Source organism: Solenopsis invicta, chromosome 7, assembly GCF_016802725.1.
Source record: "Solenopsis invicta isolate M01_SB chromosome 7, UNIL_Sinv_3.0, whole genome shotgun sequence".
Lineage (NCBI taxonomy): Eukaryota > Metazoa > Arthropoda > Insecta > Hymenoptera > Formicidae > Solenopsis > Solenopsis invicta.
In genome coordinates, this window is record NC_052670.1 from 13,020,845 (window position 1) to 13,039,616 (window position 18,772).

General features: G+C 26.9%; 3 protein-coding genes across 8 annotated transcripts; all 3 read right to left on the reverse strand.

Moving 5' to 3' along the window:
• Nucleotides 1-174: 174 nt before the first annotated feature.
• On the reverse strand, nt 175-4,691 carry LOC105193984 (odorant receptor 13a). Of its 2 annotated transcripts, none has more exons than XM_039451825.1 (7): nt 4,282-4,691; nt 3,612-3,881; nt 2,868-3,303; nt 2,463-2,562; nt 2,018-2,140; nt 701-856; nt 175-545 (listed from the first exon to the last, which is right to left on the reverse strand). In XM_039451825.1, exons 1-7 carry the CDS (start codon nt 4,409-4,411, stop codon nt 492-494), a joined length of 1,269 nt encoding a protein of 422 aa, XP_039307759.1. In that variant the 5' UTR covers nt 4,412-4,691; the 3' UTR covers nt 175-491. The 2 variants fall into 2 exon arrangements, with proteins under 2 accessions (XP_039307759.1, XP_011156978.3); XM_011158676.3 differs by having other exon boundaries at nt 176-545; nt 2,868-3,336.
• A 915-nt stretch (nt 4,692-5,606) lies between these two features.
• On the reverse strand, nt 5,607-12,297 carry LOC113003688 (odorant receptor 43a). Of its 2 annotated transcripts, XM_026134132.2 has the most exons (7): nt 10,664-12,297; nt 9,992-10,261; nt 9,233-9,701; nt 8,834-8,933; nt 8,367-8,492; nt 5,964-6,119; nt 5,607-5,807 (listed from the first exon to the last, which is right to left on the reverse strand). In XM_026134132.2, exons 1-7 carry the CDS (start codon nt 10,728-10,730, stop codon nt 5,754-5,756), a joined length of 1,242 nt encoding a protein of 413 aa, XP_025989917.1. In that variant the 5' UTR covers nt 10,731-12,297; the 3' UTR covers nt 5,607-5,753. The 2 variants fall into 2 exon arrangements, with proteins under 2 accessions (XP_025989917.1, XP_039307768.1); XM_039451834.1 differs by lacking the exons at nt 5,607-5,807; nt 5,964-6,119 and adding an exon at nt 6,668-6,894 and having other exon boundaries at nt 10,664-12,294.
• Nucleotides 12,298-13,878: 1,581 nt separating this feature from the next.
• On the reverse strand, nt 13,879-17,815 carry LOC113003676 (odorant receptor 22c-like). Of its 4 annotated transcripts, none has more exons than XM_039451837.1 (8): nt 17,680-17,815; nt 17,265-17,534; nt 16,644-16,763; nt 16,430-16,568; nt 15,288-15,386; nt 15,083-15,191; nt 14,124-14,279; nt 13,879-13,996 (listed from the first exon to the last, which is right to left on the reverse strand). In XM_039451837.1, exons 1-8 carry the CDS (start codon nt 17,750-17,752, stop codon nt 13,943-13,945), a joined length of 1,020 nt encoding a protein of 339 aa, XP_039307771.1. In that variant the 5' UTR covers nt 17,753-17,815; the 3' UTR covers nt 13,879-13,942. The 4 variants fall into 4 exon arrangements, with proteins under 4 accessions (XP_039307771.1, XP_039307769.1, XP_039307770.1 ...); XM_039451835.1 differs by having other exon boundaries at nt 16,644-16,898; XM_039451836.1 differs by having other exon boundaries at nt 16,430-16,763.
• Between the last annotated feature and the right edge of the window lie 957 nt (nt 17,816-18,772).

Here is an 18,772-nt window from a genome sequence, read left to right on the forward strand (position 1 = left end):
GAAAGATGGAAATCGTCAAGTTTGGACTGTACGGTAGCACGTTATCTGATTACTATGTTAAAAAAGTACAAGTAAGATACATTCTAAAGATTATTTTTGAGATTTATTTATTTAAATATTTCCATCCAATCACAAATAATGTGTATAAAATCTTCAATCTTCATATTTTTTACTAATGGAACATATTTTTATTGTTTTTGGATTTAAAAAATTATTTTAAAAAAAGGTATAAACAATTTTGCTAAAAATAAATCAATAACTTTCATATATTAAGAAACGTCTATTACAGAAAATTTTTATAATAATAAATTAAAATTTTAAATATAACGATTATTAAAGAAATAATGCAAATGTTATATTTCTAAATAAAATACAATTTTATTTGTATTTATGCATTAAATTTTATTTATAACAATATAATTAAAAATAATCTGCATTTAATTTTTTATCACAATATGAAACAAACTATATACTAATAATTTTTATCTCTTTCAATCTCGTTTTGCCAGTAAAAATGATATGTAACCAGCCGATGTTTTCAATAGCTGAAAAGTAAACTTTTATTTAGGCAGAAAAGCTGTAAATAATATTTTATTGTGTACGTAAAAATATTTTAGCCATAAAGTGTTACTAACTTTCTGTATTTGTTTAAAACTTTTAATTATGTAATAAAAATAAAAAATTAATAAAAATGTCTTACGCTACAAAATGTGGCCATCGTTAGTGGAATAATATATCCTGCGGTAATACGAAACGGTTCGCGTGTTCGTGCCATTAATAAAATAAGACTTTTGGCATTCCTTGACTCTAATTTGTACCACTTCAGATTATGCAAGGTACGGTATATTGCTTCGCACTTAACATGCACAGATATAATAAAATATGCATAAAGTATGGATATCTAAAGTATTATTTCTGTCTGATCTGTTTTCATAAATATCAGTTAATTTCAGTTCTTATTTAATTATAATCACAGTAAACGAAAATAAATTTAAATAAATTGCAATTTATTTTAATTTATCCAAGTTCGCCCTTTAGAGTCTTCGAGTACTTTTGGTTTCAAATAACTCAAATGGATTACGAAATGCGTTATGCATCATTTCAAATTCGAATGGATTCATGTCTTCATTATATTATTTTTGGATTCAAATGAATTAAAATACGAAATGAGCTCTTCATTATGTTGAATTCCTATTATTTTTGGATTCAAATAGATTCGAAAAATCTGAATTTGAAAATGTGAAAATGAATTTATTTTTAGTTATTTTAGTTATTTTAATTCATTTTTGTTTGTTAAGATATAAAACATTTATCATACTTTTAATTATAAAAAGATACATAGTAAAAAAATTCCAAACGGGATTATATATAAATCTTCTAAAAGAATATAAGAAAAATTAATCAAACTTGGACTTAATCAATAGAGGAAAGTTGCTAATATTGGCCCACTTTTCTAAAGCGGCATTCCTGTCTTTCTCCGAAATTAAATATTGCACTGTATTGATACTGATAAAAACCGACCTAGATAGATTAATGTCACAAAGTTTAATAATAAAAGAAATATTCTGTTAATTAGTTCTACAAAACCAGTTGCTTTTAAGTCGAAAAGATTTTTATTAAATTAATTAAACTACAGATTAATGATTCATTACAGCGCATAAAATAATATTAATAATCCCTTTATTTACAAATGTTAATATTTTTGCGTTTCTGGAGTTTTGCTATTTTGAGCTCTCCCAATATCACAGCTGATCGGAGGAAGAATCAATAATACTCGGAAAAAAAAGAAAGTCAATATTTGCCAACGCGTCGTCCTTTTTTCACAATCTAATTGCGCTTCAACTATATAGCCGCGCACGTACGAATTACGCTTAGCTCTCACATTTGTTACATTGTTTCTGTTAATAAAGTTGGTGTTCCCTGCTTGTTATGTAATTATTTACGAAAATATCGCGTGCGTACGAGTAATGTGCTTCCCGCCCTTCCAGCTGTCACCCCAAACAATATAGATTCTTACCTGCTCCGATATTAACTCTCCGGCTCCGCAGTAGAGAAAAGTATGTACTAAAAGAATAGTAACACCAAACATTACGAAATATACTCGTGATGGTATTTTACTGGTTCCATCGTCGGCAACGGTCTATGTGATACACATTTCATTATTTAATAAAAACAAATATAAAATATAAAGTAAATAATATTAAAAATTTATTCGACGCGCTGTTTTATGAAGTGGAAAATGTATATAAAATCACATAATAAATATTAGCACCAAGAAATAGCTATGAACGTTTTAAGGTCATCCCAGATCAAACTCATTCCGTCAAATTTTTCTTGATTGTTTATAAATTAGATAAGTAATAATTATTATATTTACAGACAAGATATATATTATGCGATTTTATATAATTTAAACAGGGATACGCAGACTTATAATTATCTGTAAAGCCTTTGAAACTTACAGTCAACAACAGAAATCCATATAGACAAAATACAATGCCAAAATAAAACACTAATCCCAACAACATTAACGCAAATGTATCTTCCATCTTATTGGCAAATCTGTAAATATAAAAATATTCGAAAAGATTATTTAATCCAACATAAGCATGTTTAATAAAGATTCATAAAAAAATTATAGAAAAAAATAATTAATAAAAAATCTATAAAATGTCATATAATTGTAATGCATAATGTTCCAGAAATAGTGATATATAGAAACATTTATAACATTAATATCATGCGAGAATAAATGTTTAAAGATAAAATAAGTACTAGTAAAATTAACGTTTCATAAGTTTCGTTAAACTTTATTTTGTGCAACGATTTATTTTACTGTTAACTGTTATAATTCAAACGTGAAAAACCTGATGAGCCGTTGATGAGTGATTACATTACTTCGCAAAGCACTATAAAAGTTTTTGCACGAGATTAAATTGTCCAATCGGTATTTGAAGTTCTCCAATTGGCCGCAAATATGAAAGACTGCAAGTCCAAGAAAAGCGTCTATCGACGTATAAGCAACAGATGCGAAAAAACATGTTATAGCTTGAATCGCAACCGTGATTTCAAATTGTGGGCTCTTATCTGTATCGTAGAAGTAATAAGTTTGGATCGGTAACGGTTTGTCTCGATCTGTGAGATTTGTTAAGCGTCTATATGGTACTCCAACTAAAGGAAAAATGATAACCATGACGAACCCCAACGTCGTCAAAACGTATCCACAAATTACGATCGTCCGAGCAGTCCGCGCTCGCTTCATCATCACGTTCCTCTCTATGTTTGACTTTGACGCTATCCAATCTTCCTCCATCATATTTATGAGTGATAAGAAAACTTAGAAATACGCACAAGACGATATATCATTTAATAACATTAAACTATTTATTAATTCATGATACGAGAATGAAATTAATACATTATTAGGCAATTTATTATAGGGTATAGTGTTAAAAAGAAAGAAATAAGTCACATGTAAATTCTGATTTCTCTCTAATATTTTGATGCAGTATGGATATGAGAGATCAGAACCAAAACAATTCCACGATGAAAAGATATGTAAAGCTAAATGATTTAAATTTAAATAATTCAAAATTTAAATTTGTACAAACCTGTCCGCTTCCACCGCATTACAAAAAGCTTTAACGAAACTATCATTAGAGGTAGTGTAATTTGCAAGTTATCTATCACAAGTATCATATCGTGCCGAACTCGTAAAAGAGACCAAACAAGAGGAATGCCAGTGATGAATGTTATCATAACGAAAATGAGGACTACGCGAAGATCGGATGTGTAGTTGCCCTTAATTACATTATCTATTTTAGGCCATAAACCAATCAGTTTTAACCCAAACCGATTTAATTCAATTGCCCAAACAAAATCTAATGAAAAGAAATGTTAAATGTAAAAATATTTAACAAAATATAAATTATACATACAAAAATATTTAGGCACTTGTATATTTAAATATTTAAAAATCTAAGACGTCAAGTTTTATAAATTTATTAAATTTATAATAAAAGCTTTATAATATAATTTAAGAATTTAGAATTAAAAAATGTCAAAACAAATCAAAATTATACATAAATAACACATGAGTGACATATTATATGTGAAAAAAGTAATAATTTATAGAAAATTGAAGAGACCTAATAACATAAAAGACATAAAATACTAATTTATTTTATAATATTACAAATTCTGTCTTAACCAAGCAAGACAAGAACTTTCTACAAAATACATTTTAGAATAAAAGTAGAAAACTTGATAAAAATTCACTACCTCTGTAACCTGTATGTTCTGAAATGTCCATAGTAAGAACACAGGAAACTTCGCTTTTTTTTCTGTTCTCTAGCAAGAAATGATTATCACGCATGTTCGCTACGCAAATGCAATAGCCTGGCTGCCTCATCGAAGCAGCATTAAATATTAATAATGCTATCCCCAATTGATTATAGCTGCTTCTCTTTTAAAAAAACTTTACTAGCTTTCGAATAAGTCATGAAAAACATTTATGACTAATTTACTAACAACGAGAGAGGAAAAATATTTTGTCTGCATACTAAATTTAGCTTCCTTTAGGAGTTTTTTGCAATACTTTAATACGTACTTTATTACGTACGTTTACTTTGAAACGAAGAATGTTTAATAAGATTGTAGTAGATACGAGGATACAAAAAAATTATAGTCTAAAAACATAGATAATATATCATTTTTGCTATACGTTTCAGATGCTTATTATGAAGGTATATTCGTTAGTATAATGCAATGAATGAATTGCTAATTAATAATGTGAATGAATAAACTGTAATACATATATTTTATATAGAATACATGTACATATATTTTTATAGTACATATTCACAGAAAAAAATCATTTTGCTATTGTAGCAAAATTGTCTTTGCTATTGCATACTTATAAAGGTAGCAACAAAATTTAGTTGATATAATTTGTAAAAAATATTTATTAGAGCATAATCTGTTTTGTTGCTAACATTTGGTGATACATTTGGTGACCTGTTTTTACAATTAAGTTAACCTATTGTTAAAGTAAAATATATTCTTAACAAATATTTTTACCATTACAGTATTAAAGAAACTATTGCTGATACAAATAGGTTCATACATTAAATCTGCGATTCAATCCGATTTGTTCTCACAGCAGAATAATTTGTTGTTTTAGCAAATTTATATCTAGCAATTGTGTAGTGATGTTCATGAAAGTGTTTTTTATATTTCGGGAAAAGGTGAAAATCGTCAAGTTTTAAACTTGACGACTTCCTGTACAGTTATCTGATAACTATGTTAACAAAGTACAAGTGGGCATAGTTTATTAAAGATTATTTTTGTGATTATTTAAATATTCTCATCCAGTCACAAATAAAGGTATTACTATTCACTGGATTTTTGTATTTTTGATTAATAGTAGAACGTGTTCTATTTTTATTGTTTTCGAATTTATATAAAATTATTTAAAAAATGATTTAATCAATTTTGCTAAGAATAAATTTCATACATTAAGAAACACTAATTATTTCAGAAAATTTTTTATGATAATTAATCAAAATTTTAAATATATAGCATTTATTAAATAAATAATGCCTGTGTTTTATTTCTAAATAAAATACAATTTTATTTGCAATTATATATTAAATTTTATAATTTATTAAATTTACTATATAATCAAAAATATTCTGCATTTAACCTTTTATCACAATCTGAAACAAATTATATACTAATAATTTTTATCTCTTTTAATCTCGTTTTGCCAGTAAAAATGATATGTAACCAGCCGATGTTTTCAATAGCTGAAAAGTAAATTTTTATTTAGGCAGAAAAGCTGTAAATAATATTTTATTGTGTACGTAAAAAAAATATTTTAACCATAAAATATTAACTTGTATTTGATCAAATTTTTTAATTATGTAATAAAAATAATAAGAAATATAATAAAAATATCTTACGCTACAAAACGTGGCCATCGTTAGTGGAATAATGTATCCTGCAGTAAGACGAAAAGGTTCACTGGTTCGTGTCATCAATAAAATAAGACTTTTGGCTTTTCTCGACTCTAATTTATACCATTTGAGATCATGCAAGGCACGATATATTGCTTCGCACTTAACATGCACAGATATAATGAAATATATATAAAATATGGACATATATGGAAATATATGGAAATATGGAAAAATATGGATATCTGTATTATTTCAGCCTGATGTGTTCCCATAAATATTAGTTAGTCATAATTATCAGTTTTAATCTTTCTTCTTATCTAATTATATGATATGTCATTCACACTTTCAATTATAAAAAAATACAATTTAGTAAAATATTTCAAAAAGATAAATATATAAATCTTCTATAAGAAGACAAGAAAAATTAAACTTAGATTTAATCAATAGAGGAAAGTCGCCACACTGGCCTTCTTTCTTCAAAAGCGGCACTCTCATATTTCCTAGAAACTAAATATTGTTTTGTATTACTAAAGTTATAAGCATTTATCTACTTAGATAATTAATGAAAAACTCATAGTTCATACATTTGTAGCTTTTTTTATATAAAATTGTTAAAAACAAATTTTTGAAAAATAAAAATAAAATTTGCACAATTTTCTCCTGCAAATTGCACAATTGAAATAATAGTGAGTATATTATTAATAGGATTAGATAAGTTTACATGTTAGTACTTTAATAATCTATCTAAAATTGTCTTGTTTACATTTTTATCTTTCATATTTTCCTTGTATGAGATTTGAAGTATACAATTGTTGCACATGGTAAAGCGGACCCCGTCTCCATGAAAACAGATCATGGTTCTGTAACCTCATCTATGATAACTTTTAATGTCGCGCGTCACACCGCTGTGTTCGAGTGACGATCAAAAAGGTGTCTAAAAAAAGCAAATTGTTATTAGTCAACAGAGCGACATAATCAAGGTAAAATGTATAAATTGACAAAAAATACTATTAATTTTTCAATTATATACGTGGATTTGAAACATTAACAAAGCAATATTTGCTTATAATTGTAAAACTGGTTAATCTTTCAACTAGAAATAATAAAATGGATGTCGATTTAATGATTTTGAATTAACGTGGATTTCATTATTATTTCTAGCTGGGCTGCCTTAATTGTGATTTTTTCTAAAAAAAAATTGATGATAAAAGGGACTCGATGCTCCACAATCACTAGTGCAGTTCTCGGTGTATTTTACCGCTGCACTTCTTTGTTTATAATTTACAATGGTTTTGTTTTTATTTCTTTGTTTTAATTTCATAAACTTGTTTAATTTATAAAAGCATTATATATATATATATATATATAATTATTTTGTTTATTAATTTATTTTATAATTAAGTCTTCCATTACTAAGCCGTGTTTAAATTTTGTTATTAGTGTCTAAAGTGCTCATTTTGAGGCCCAATTTCTCAAACACTCTTTTTGGATCATGTTGCAAGAACATTAATCATTACAAAATAATACGAAATAATATTATAAAAATTATTTAATTATTTGATAGAAGACACTGTAGTTTATATTTATTTATTTTTAATTTTTGTTTAAGAAATATCCAAAAGCAAAATGGGTGCCAATTTTTTGGCGACTTTCCTCTATTTAGTTTATTTATAAAAATAGACTAAATAAGTAATTAAGTAATATACATACATTATTATTATGTATGTCACAAAGTTAAATAATAAAAGAAATTATACCATATTAATTAATACTGCAAAAGCAGTTGCTTTTAACTCGAGAAGATTCTTATTAAACTAATTATAATACAGATTTGGCTACAGTTCATGAAATTAAATTAGTTGTCCCTTTATTTAAATATTAATATTGTTGCGTTTCTGGAGTTCCGTTATTTCGAGCCTTCCCGTTATCTCAGCTGATTGGAGGAAAAATCAATGGCCACATTTAGCGGACTCAAAGGCGGATTTTTAAAGGCATTCTACTCTTTGACACCAGATAACAGACACCTTTTGTGAATAATTACATAACAAGCAGAGAACACCAATTTTATTAACAAAAAGAATGTAACAAATGTGAGTGCAAAGCGTATATGAACCGCATTCAGCAGACTCAACAGTTGAATGCGGCCAATAATACTCGAAAGAAAAAGATCGATATCTGCCAATGTGTCGTCTTTTTGACGGATGAGTTGCGCTCGAACCATCGCCGCGCGCGTACGAATTACGCTTAATTCTCACATTTGTTACATTGTTTCTGTTAATAAAGTTGATGTTCTCTGCTTGTTATGTAATTATTCACGAAAGTATTGTGTGCGAACGAGTGAATTGCCTTTCGAGAGAATTTCGCTCTTTCAACTGTCACCCGAGACGCAATAATATAGTTTCTTACCTGATGCGTTATTAGCTCTCCGGCTCCGCAGTAGAGAAAAGTATGTACTAAAAGAGTAATAACACCAACTGCTACGTAAAGTACTCGTACAATGGATATTTTACTTGTTTCATTTTCGGCAATTATCTAACGTATAATATAAATTTCATTATTTAATAGAAACAAACATAAAATATAAATTATATAAGACCAAAAATATGCTATATTTGACCCGCATTTCCATCAACTGAAAAATGTATATAAAATCACATAATAAATATTAGCACTAGGATCTACCTGTGACTGTTTTAAGGTCATTTCGAGTCACGTTCATTCCGTCAAATTCCTCTCGATTGTTTATAAATTATACATGTAATTATGATAATTGCAAACAAGATATATGTATATTATATGATTTTATATGTGTACATATAATATAAACGAGGATATGTACACTTATAAACACTTGTAAAATGTTTGATACTTACAGTCAGCAATAGAAATCCATATAGACAAAATACAATACCAAAATAAAACACTAATCCCAATAACATTAACGCGAATGTATCTTCCATCTTATAGGCAAATCTGCAAGTATAAATTTAAAAAGATCATATTTAATTCAACATAAGAATAAAAAAAAAAAATTTGTAAAAAATAATAGGAAAAGATAATTAATAAAAAATGCATAAAATGTCACATAACTGTAATGCGTAAAGTTCTAGAAATATTCGATGATATACAGAGACATTTATAACATTAATATCATGCGGGAATAAATGTTTAAAGATAAAATAAATATTAGTAAAACTAACTCCACAAGTTTTGTTAAACTTTATTTTGTGCAACGACACATTCTACTAATATAATTAAAACCTGCAAAAAACCTGATGAGTCGTAGATGAATGATTACATTACTTCGCAAAGCGCTATTAAAGTCTTTGCACGAAATTAAATTGTCCAATCGATATTTGAAGTTCTCCAATTGGCCGCAAATGTGAAGGACCGTAAGTCCAAGAAAAGCGTCTACCGATGTATAAGTAACAGCTGCCAAAAAAATCGTTATAGCTTGAATGACCAACGTGATTTCAAATTGTGGACTCTTATCTGTGTCGTAAAAGTAATAAGTTTGAAGCGGTAACGGTTTGTCCCGATCTGTGATATTTGTTAAGCGTCTAAATGGTACGCCAAATATAGGAAAAACAATAATTGAGGTAAACGCCATTATCATCAAAACGCATCCGCAAATTACTATCATCCGAGCAGTCCGCGCTCGCTTTATCATCACGTTCCTCTCTGCGTCTGTCTTCAATGCTATCCAATCTTCCTCCATCATATTTATGATAGATAAGAGAGCTTAGAAATACAAGAATATATATCGTTCAATAACATTAAACTGTATTCATTAATTCATGATACGAGAACGAAATCATTGACAATGATCGTATCATCATCAACGAAATCATTATTAGACAATTTATTTTAACTGCTAGAAAAAAAAATGAAATGAATCGGATGTAAATTCTGATTTCTTTCTGATATTTTGATGCAGTACGAATATAAAAGATTAGATGCAAAACAATTTGATGATGAAAAGAAACTTAATGTGTGCTAAATGGATTAAATTAAAATAATTTCATACAAACCTGTCCGCTTCCATCGCATTACAACAAGCTTTAACGAAACTATCATTAGAGGTAATGTAATTTGTAAATTATCTATCACAAGTATCATATCATGACGAACTCGTAAAAGGGAACAAATGAGAGGAATGCCAGAGATGAATGTTATTATAACGAAAATAATGACTATACGAAGATCGGATGTGTAGTTGTCCTCAATCACTTCATGTATTTTAGGCCATAAACCGACCAGTTTCAAACCAAATCGATTTAATTCAATTGCCCAAACAAAATCTAACGAAAATTTAATGTTAAAAGTATTTAATAAAATGTAAATTATACGTACAAAAATATTTAGGCACTTAAATATTTAAAAATCTAACAATAACACAAAGTTTGATAAATTTATTCATAATAAAATTACTGATAATGTGAAATTTCAGGATTTATGAATGTTAAAACATAAATCAAAGTCCTAAATACATGTGACACGATAGACATGAGTGTTTATTTAAATCTATTATATGTGAAAAAATAATAAATAATAGAAAATTAAAAAGACATTGTAAAAGAATACAAATTCATTTTATTATATAATAAATTCTATTTTAACTAATTGTAAACAAGATAAAAACTTCAAAAATTTCTACAAAACATATTTTGTAATAAGTAGAAAACATGATAAAAATTCTATACCTCTGTAACCTGTGTGTTCGGAAATGTCCATCGTGAAAACTAATAAACGGGAGAAACTCCACTTCATTTTCTATCGAGAAATTATTGTCACGCATGCTCGCTATGTAAGTGCAACAACCTCGCTGCCTCATCGAAGTAACATTAAATATTAATAACGCTATCCCCAATTGATTATAGTTGCTCCTCTTGTAAAAAAAAACTTTACTAGCATTCGAATAAGTCATGAAAAACATTTATGACTAATCTACTAACAACGAGAGAGAAAAAATATTCTGCCGTGTCGAAATACTAAATTTAGCTTGCCTTAAAAGTTTCTTATAATACTTTAATACGTACATTTACTTCGAAACGAAAATTGCATATTTAACGGAATGGTACGTAATAGATGCAAAAACACAAAGAATTATAGTCTTAAAACTTAGATGATACGTACATTATTGCTGCTGTACGTTTCTAATGCTTATTGTAAAGGTATATTCGTTGGTATAATATGGTGAATCACCGAGTAAACTGTAATACATACCTTTTACAATATAGGATATGTATATATATGTATATATATTTTTAATGGTATCTACACACGGATAAAAATAATTGTACTATTGTAGCAAAATTGTCTTCATTATTGCATATTTGTAAAGACAGTAATAAAATTTAGTTGACACAATTTTAGAAAATATTCATTAGAACAGAATCTATTTTATTGCTAAAATAAAAAAATTTGCTGAGTGTATTTGTCTTTACAATTAGGTTAATTTAATGTTAAAATAAAATAATATATTCTTAGAAAATAGTTTTGCAATTACAATAGTATTAAAAATATTGCTCATACAAACAGATTCATACGGTAAATCTGATTTGTTTTTATAGCAGAATAATCTATTGTTTTAGCAAACTTATATCTAGTAAATATTAAGTACTCTTATTGTATATATATAAGTAATCTCTTCTTTCTATCCATATAATAACTAATTGATTTTGCTACAGTAGCGTAAAATCAGATATGTTAAGAAATTATTTTTTTTGGATACATATAATAATAATATGTACATTTTATTATTTTTGTATTTTTTGAAGATTGTACCAAGTTTTTTACAATTTAATGTAAATATACGATATTACGTCATTTTAGTAAGGAGTAATTTTTAAAGTTATTTGAACAAAATTTAAGTAGTTAATTGAATAAAACTTTGAATTTTTTTAAAGTTAATATTGTAAACTAGCATAAACGTATATAAATGTTGTAAATAAACAAAATTATTTTTATGTACAAAAGAATTAAGTGGGTATTAACTGCAAATTTTCTGAATTACGAAATTCTAGATTATTTCGATTTACATTACTAATATGTATCAAATGACGCCACCATATCTGTGTGTTAGCCGTCCCTATTATATTGTACAAAATTTGCAACAATACCTTAAAATTTTATTATTTTTTAAATATTTAAATTGTGTAAAATCAAATCACCTAATTTATATTATAACCCAAAATTATTTAATTTTATTATTTTACGGGTCACATTGATAATAGATAATAGAATAAGTTTAATTGTGGATAGCTAAAAAGGTTTGTGACATAAGTTTTTGAAACCGCTTTTCACGAAAAATTACATTATATGCGTATACTTTATATACGCGGAGTCATATGATACACTTTGATGACTGCTTTCCGATAATATTTAAATACTTTCAATGAGCTATGTTTTATTACGGGCATAAAATAAGCTACAGTAGTGTCATTTGCATTAGTGACATAATTCTGTACATTTATCTTAATATAAAATAATTACCTCGTTATAGAAAAATTATAGAAAAATCCGGCTCACTGATCCAATGATGTATTAAAATGCCATTCTCAATTAATTACAGAAGTTGGGAATACAAAAAAATTTTTACAAACATAATCATAAAAATTGTTTAAGAAACAACTTTGCAAGTATAAAACTTTATGGAAAACATATATGTAGTCTAAAAGACAAGAGATGAAAAATATTGTATTGCACAACATTACATTGACGAATTAAGTTTTTTTCATACCTTCTATAGTTTCATTGTACCCGCGTGTTCTTCGATGTGGTGAACAGTGTTATAACATTTTCAATGATATTTTGCATCTCGGGCACGAAAATTCAGAAATGTTATAGTCATAGAGGAGATAGAGTGACGTTTTCGTTCGTAACTTTGATAGTCTCATTTGCAGTTATGACATCGTTGTGACATAAATGTATTATACATAGGAAGATGATATTATGACCATTTATTTAAATTTGATAACTTTTTAGTATTTATATTTTAAATTAAACGTAATATTATATTTATTATTTTGGTCTTTAATAGATTCTACACTTAAAGCTGACACATATTTTTATTACATTGAATATTATTTATAAAAATACTTAGCGACAGTGCATAAGATGTTAAGGGTAACGGATATGATATAACTCGTCACAAGAATAAATTATAAAGAAATAGTTTTATAAAAGATACATTATGTTATTTTAGTTTTATATTTAGTAGAAAGAAGAGAAAGTGTTATAAAATATGTGCAAACGTATATACTTACACATGATTTTTGCATATAAAGTGCAGTACTAAAAATCTACAATACACGTAATGCAAACTCTACATTAGCAAGAAAATTCACGACTTGATAGCTTTTTACGCCATATTTATCTAAAGAGGGAATCTCGCAAAGTGTTACACTCCAATTTTAATGAAATTTTATATACATATAAGTATCATAATTAGATGATTTTACAAAACATTAGTTTATTTTTAATTATAATTAAAAATAAATTTTTAAAAATATATTTTTACAAAGTATTGTTTATGCGAATGAATACAGCTAATTTTCTTGCGAAACTTTTATATAAAACATTTTTTGATGTCTCGAATATTTTACAAAATATAACGAAAAAATCGTTACGGGACACCCTGTATATGAAAAGTTATCATAAAATTGTTGCGTTTAATCGGTAGAACAGGAGAGACTTCAGAATTCTTTTAAGTTTCAATTTTGTCTTTTCTTTGACACATAAAAACAAAAGCATCAAAATCTATTAAAGTATTTCTACGAAGGGAGAGAAAAAAATTTTATCACATTACGAAATACTTAATAAAGTTTATAATAAACGTCAAATGTAGTAATAAACAAAAGAAATTTTATTTCTATTGTAGTATTTGTTAATACAATATACTGTCATTAATTTGTAATTATTTAGTTGAATATACATTTATTTTTTTGTGGTACATGAATATTAATATATTATCTTAATTCTTAAGCACGTTTTGCCAGTAAAAACGTTATATATCCGCACGAGGTTTTTAATACCTAAAAATTACATTCGTACTTACAGACATTATAAACCAATAAAAAAAGAACTTCAAAACTGTTGGAGGAAACTTCCATTCTTTGCAAAGAATCAACGATAACAGATAAAAATTTTAAATAGTCTTACGCTGGAAAAAGTAGCCACTGTTAATGGAATAATTTTTCCTGCAGTAATGTAACAAGGATGGCGTGCTCGAATTATTAGTAAAATAAGATTTCTCGCATTTCTTGATTCCAATTTGTACCATTCAAGATTGCATATTGCATGATATACCGCATTGCACTTAAAGAATACATATATAAAAACATAGTAACGGACATATTATTTAAAAGTTTTGTTTTTTAAGTTGTTAAATAACGCAATATTAACGCAAGGCTAATGAGGGTGTAAGAGGGGATAGAAGAGTGTAAATTATTTTAGATCAAAAACCTTTATACAATTATTTAATTTAAATTGTAATTTTAAACTAATGTAACTTCCTCCCTTCTAACCTCATTTATACTCTCGTATTATCTCTGCATGATCTATCATTAGCTGCATTTAGCAGAAGAAACAGCTTTGTAACTGTTGTAAAATTCTTGGATGCGATTGGTTTTTGCCCTCGATTTCTGTCGAATCTAAATGCACAAACCAATCGTCTTAAAGAATTTTACAACAGTTGCAAAACTGCTTTTTCTGCTGAACGCAGCCATTGTTACACGTTATTTCATGGAAAATTATTTTAAAAAGTTAATTCATAAAGATTAAATAAGAATTAAATTATTTTTAATCACAGAAAGAATTATAATTGAATTATAATTTCTATTTGTGTGAATTTGGATTTTTGTTAATGTTGTTTATAATAGTCCTTTACATAATATACACAAATACGTGTATGACATAACAAATTTTCAATACTTTTTCTTATGTAATAATGTTATTCGATATTTAACAGAAATTAATCTTGATTGAATCAGAATTAAGTAAATTTTATTAATCTTACAAAATGTACTAATAAATCAAAATTATTCACTATAAAACAAAAAAGATTTTAATTTGTAATTATTTTTAAACATTATAATTACAATTTATTTGGTATCACTTACTTGTTCCGTTAGAAGTTCTCCTGCAGCACAGTACAAAAAAGTATTTATTAATAAGATTGTAAGCATAATTATCGAAAAATAAATTTTTGTCGTAATATCTTCCATTTCTCTGTGAATCAGAAATTAAACGTGTAAGTTATAAAAAAAGAAAAATGTTCTGGATATACATTGGAATATTTTTTTAGAATAATTCGTTAAATCTTACAATAGTAAACAGAACCCGCTTAGGCAAAATACAATAATGAAATGAAGTAACATAATTAACATCATTAAAGAGTATGTATTTTCAATTTTATCGGCAAATCTGTAAAAATGTTTCAGATTATTACTTAAAAATGAAACGGTACATACATCGGTACATACATCGAAAGAAAAGTAATGCAACCTTTTTGCCGGTGATCGTAAGTACGTATGTACAGTCGTGAACAGTATAATTGCGACCCTTTTTTCTGTTTGTTTTTGGAATGTAGTCTTCTTGCCAGGTGATTGAACACATTTGGTTCTAACCTGTATATTCAAGAAATTACGCTTGCTGCTCAATGAGCAAGACTGTGTTTTAAATCCATCGGAAAAAAAGTATCGCAGCTACACTGTCCATAACTGTACCTATGTACTTAGGTATATCAATCTAGTGAATATGCCAATTTTCTCCGCAATTATTGTTGATATAAAAAAAATATTCTAAATTGAAGTGGAACAGTTTTGAAGGAGTCGCGTTTTCATCACTTTTTTTTAAAGTAGAGTTCAAAGACATATAAAGATCATGCCTACTGTTTTTAATATAATTGTCTGTTTTTCTTTATACAATCCGATTTAATTATTTTGTATGTAAAGTATTAAGATAATATTACTGAAAACTCAATAGTTTGTAATGGAACTTTATTTTAATTACTTACAGCATAACTGAAGAAATTGGATTATAATTTAGAACTTATTCTGATATATTTATATCTTATTCTGATATATTTTTGTCATAAAAATACGAGATATTTTACAGACTCTTAATTTTTTAATAATTGTATATTAATACTTCTATGCAGAAAATAATGAGATGAATTAATTGATGTGAAGAAAACACAGAGTTGCTTTCAAAAAATTATACTTGCAGTGTATAATTACTTTTTTTTTAACAATTCAATTAGCTTTTATTAAAAAAACGTAATAGAAAACGTGATACGTTATTATTATGTGATATATTGTTTGACGGTACATGTATTAAAATTTGGAGTTTGCATCAAATTGTAAATGAAATTTTCACACCTAAATTTAAAATGTGTGTGAAAAAAATTTTAGTGATACAATTAGTTTTGTTATAATATGTTCGATTGTAGTAATAAAAATATATACCTGATCACACGTAAATGTGACGCTACGATGTTATTTAACTTTCTGTCAAAGTTCTTGCATGACACCATATTAATTAGTCGACATCTAAAGTTTTCTAACTGTCCACAAACGTGAAGAATTATCAGAACTAAAAAACTATCTACAAACATATATACATTACCCACTAATACGAGCGATACAATATGAATACAAAACGTCAATTCAAATTGCGGACTCTTATCTGAATCATAGAAGTCATATGTCAAGAATAGTAATGCCTTATGCTGATCCGTGTGATTTGTTACTGATAATATTTGTATGCCAAAAATAGCTGGAATGATTGCTCCAAGAATTCCTATTATCATGAAAAAGTATCCAATGACCGTGACTAATCGAGCAGTTTGTGCTTGTTTTATCATCATGTCTCTCTCTGTATTCGATTTGAATGTTATCCAATCTTTCGCCATCATATTTATAATCGACAAAAGAACTTGTAAATATAAATAAAGATATATTTTTAATGTTCTAGAATTTTGAACCGTTTATAATTAACAACATGTGTATGGTATACGTAAATTATTTACTAACATGTTATTTAATATTTGTGAAACTCGCGAATTAAAATAAAAATTACATATACGTTTTATACTTAATTCCGACAAATGTTGTTATACTCAAATAAATAATTTTTAGTTTCTAAATTTACATCTTAATGAATTTTAATAATGAATCAAATGTGTCAAGAGATAATTTAATGAAGTAAGGGAATATAATACTATATACTTTTGTTAATTGCAAAATATTGTTTATTATTATATAATATAAAATATTTTGCTTTAAATAATTCTAAGCATACCTGTTCGTTTCCGTAGTATAGTAACATATTTCAATAATGCTGCTAGAAGAGTTAATGCAATACGTAAGTTGTCTATTACCAGTATCATATTGCTCCAAACTTGTATAACCGCATTTATTGTTGGAACAAAGGCAACAAATATTATTAGACACAAAATAATGCTAATACGAAATTTCGACCATAAATTATTCTTTTCATATATGTCATCTTTGGGCCATAAACCTAATATTTCAAAGTTTAATTGATGCAAATGAATTGCCCACATGAAATCTGAAATCTCAATTCTTTCATACAGAACAGGCGATAATATGATAAAAATAAAATTATACAACAATTTTATAGTAATTTATTTATTTGACATGTAGATCGTGTATAATAAGATGAAAAAGTTTAATACTAAGTATTAGCGTGTTACCTTTGTAACCTGAAGGTTCCGTAATGTCCATGTCCAAAACTATTGTGAACAGGTATTTCACTTTTTCTGTCATAATGTAAAGCAATATTCACCCTCTTGCAAAAACTCGACCTGTATGTTGAACGCGCCATTAAATATTGAAAACGCTATCCCCAATTGATTACTGCTGTTGGTATCCCAGGAAAAAACTTTGCAAGCATATAACTTCATAAAAACCATACATATCTAGTCTAAAATACAAGAAATGAAAAATATTGTATTGCAGTACAGCATAAGTTTGACGAACAAGTTTTTTTTTCATATCTTCTATAGTTCTATTATGTCCGCCTGTTCTTTGGCGTGGTGAACAATGTTATAGCATCGTCATTGAAATTCTGCATCTCAGGCAGGAGAATTCAGAAATGTTATAGTCATAGAGGAGATAATGTAACTCTTTTGTTCGTAATTTTGTAAGTCTCATTTGAAGTTATGACATCGTTGTGACATAAATGTATTGTAGATATCAAGGTGATATTATGGCCATTTATTTCAATTTGATAATTATTTTAATAATCAACGTTTTAAATTAAACTTAGTATTCTATTCATTAATCTGTTTTTTAATAAATTTTACACTTAAAGTTGACACATATTTATTACATTGAATATTATTTATAAAAATACGTAGCAACTCTGCATAAAGGGTTAATAGTAATGTGAATGATATGGCTCATCACAAAAATAAATTTTAAAAAATGGTTTTTCAGAAGGTATATTGTGTTGTTTTAAAGTTTTATGTTTACAATTACTAGAAAAAGAAGAATATGTTATGGAATATGTGCCAACGTATGTTTTTACACAAGATCTTTGCATATAAAATGCAGTCTAAAAATGTACAATACGTGTAATGCAAACTCTACATTAGCAAGAAAATAGTCACTATACTGCTTTTTACGCCATATACATTTAAAGAGGAATCCTTAGGAGGATTTACACTCCAATTTTAATGAAATTTTATATACATGTAAGTATCATAATTAGATGACTTTAAAAAATATTAGTTTATTTTTAATTATATTTAAAAAGTATTTGCAAATAAATACAGCTATTTTTCT